We start from the raw sequence: 2,326 nt of genomic DNA, 5'->3' as shown, positions 1-2,326 counted from the left end.
CACCAGTAAAAAACTGGATCCAGAAATCGACATCAACAATGCAAAGTTAATAACAGACAAGAATCACCCCGAAGTGGAAAAAGGACAGGCATACAAAGACAATGAAACTCTAAAGAATGTCCTCAGCTACTACGCAATCAAAAACAACTTTCAGTACAAAGTGTGGAAGGTTCTGCTCTCAAGAGTACAGTCTGAAATGTGTTTACGAAAGCTGCAATTGGTCTCTACGAGCATCGAGAAATGGCCCAACAAACACATTCATAATAGGAGTTCTCAAAAATCCACACATGCCCCATAAATATTAGGCATGAAGACCAAAGGCAAGCAACATCGAAACTGATCGGGGAATGCATAAAACCGAAGTTTCTGAACGTAAAGACAAAGGCAACACCGATGGACATAAAAGAAGAGTTGACATACAGGTATGACATCAAGATGAACTACATGAAAGCTTGGAGAAGTAAGGAACATGAAGTAAATGACTTAAGAGGAAACGCTAGTGACTCGTACAGCCTAATACCGAGTTTCTTACACATGGTGGAAAAAACAAACCCAGGATCAGTTGTGGATCTGAAAACAACAGAAGAAAGCAGCTTGCTCTTTGTTTTCATGGCGTTGGACGCATCCATAAAAGGGTGGGGAGCATGCAGACCGATAGTTTTTGTGGACGGAACATTCCTCAAAGCAGCTTATGGGGGAACTTTGTTGTGCGCATGCACACAAGATGCACAAGGTCATATTTTTTTACTAGCGTTTTGTGTTGTAGATTTTGAGAATGACCAATCTTGGAAATGGTTCTTCAAAAAATTTAAAGAAGCGTATGGTGTCCGGGAACACCAATGCCTAATTTCAGACAGGAATGAAAGCCTCATCAAAGCAGCAAGAGAAATGTATCCAGAAATTACACACAGTTACTGCGGGTACCACATTTTGAGCAACCTTAAAACAAGCTTCAAACAACATGCTGCCAAATACAATCTGCCATTCTTTGGAGCAGTCAAAGCCTACACAGAAAAGCAATTCGAGTTCCACATGGCTGAATTGGATGGATTGGACAAAGGCATAAGACCTTACCTAAAAAAAGTCGGTTATGAAAAGTGGTCAAGAATTCATAGCCAAAACAAGAGGTATTCTACAATGACCTCAAACATATCAGAATCACTGAACGCCACAAATGTAGCAGCAAGGGCTACCAATTACAACGCTGCTAGAATTCTTGAGAGCATTGGTGCAACAATAGACGCATACTAATAGGACAAAAGCACACAACACCTTTACTAAGCTATCACCAGCTGGAGAAGACATACTGCTGAAAAATTACACATACTCATTGAATCTGGAGGTAACATATTCATTATGCTTCTTTTTTTTTAAAAAAAAAAAAAAAATCCTAAACAAACAGTAAGTGCATATGTTGTTGTATTGTTGTTTTTATAGTTTTGTAGTGTTGTTGTTAAAATATCAGCTATTTTTTTTTAAATAAAATTTGAAACAGGTTAAAGCAACAACATATTACTTGTTCGAGGTAACAAGAATGAAAGAATCGTGGGAAGTAGACCTAGAAAAAAGAACATGCACGTGCAACAGGTTCCAAATAGATGAAATGCCGTGCGGGCACGCTGTGGTCGTGATGAGGGAGATGAACATGGACCCGTACACCTACTGTTCAGATTACTACACAAAAAAAAAATTGGCTGGCAACTTATTCAGGGAAAGTTTACCCAATAGGACACCAAAGTGAGTGGGAGGTACCAGCACTACTACAAAAAGTATAATTCACGTCGGTTTTTAAGTGTCACTTAAAGAATTTACGTCGGTTTATAAAACCGACGTATATACCGTAGACGCAAATAGTTTTTTATTAGCGTCATTTTTAAAACGACGCAAAAAACAATTTTCGACATTTATAAACCGACGCTAAATACTTACTTTTCTATTTTATTTTATGCGTCGGTTAAAAAATGACGCTAAATGTTTCATGGCATTTTAAAACTGTCACAAAAAACTTATTACGTCGGTTTAAGAATGCCATATCTATTACGAAAATATTTTTTTTTACCTATTGCCTCACTTATAAAATGAAGCACAAATATAAGTAAGGGAAAATTGCAAATTTTTCATGCAATTTTTCCCACCTGCACAAATATAGTTAATCTATCACCAATTATTAAAATACATCAAAGATATAACAACTAAGCAGGAGAGAAAAGCGCCACGAGAAAAAGTAAAATCAACTAGTAGACAAACAATCATCAAATCCATTTCCAATGAGGTTCATCCTACAACAAATAAGGCTAGTTATTTTATACAAAACAAGAACACCACC

General features: G+C 37.1%; 1 protein-coding gene across 1 annotated transcript; it reads left to right on the top strand.

Annotated features, from left to right (window-relative positions):
* The first annotated feature begins 393 nt into the window (after window positions 1–393).
* LOC115696825 (uncharacterized) lies at window positions 394–1,251 on the top strand. The gene has a single exon (XM_030623707.1). It carries the CDS (start codon window positions 394–396, stop codon window positions 1,249–1,251), a length of 858 nt encoding a protein of 285 aa, XP_030479567.1.
* Window positions 1,252–2,326: the final 1,075 nt, after the last annotated feature.

This window comes from Cannabis sativa, chromosome 7, assembly GCF_029168945.1.
Source record: "Cannabis sativa cultivar Pink pepper isolate KNU-18-1 chromosome 7, ASM2916894v1, whole genome shotgun sequence".
Classification (NCBI taxonomy): Eukaryota; Viridiplantae; Streptophyta; class Magnoliopsida; order Rosales; family Cannabaceae; genus Cannabis; species Cannabis sativa.
This window is presented reverse-complemented; position numbering and strand designations above follow the sequence as displayed.

What these genes read in the sequence shown, in the direction of transcription:
- LOC115696825 (XM_030623707.1), top strand. Translation starts at nt 394, where the DNA reads ATGGACATAAAAGAAGAGTTGACATACAGGTATGACATCAAGATGAAC.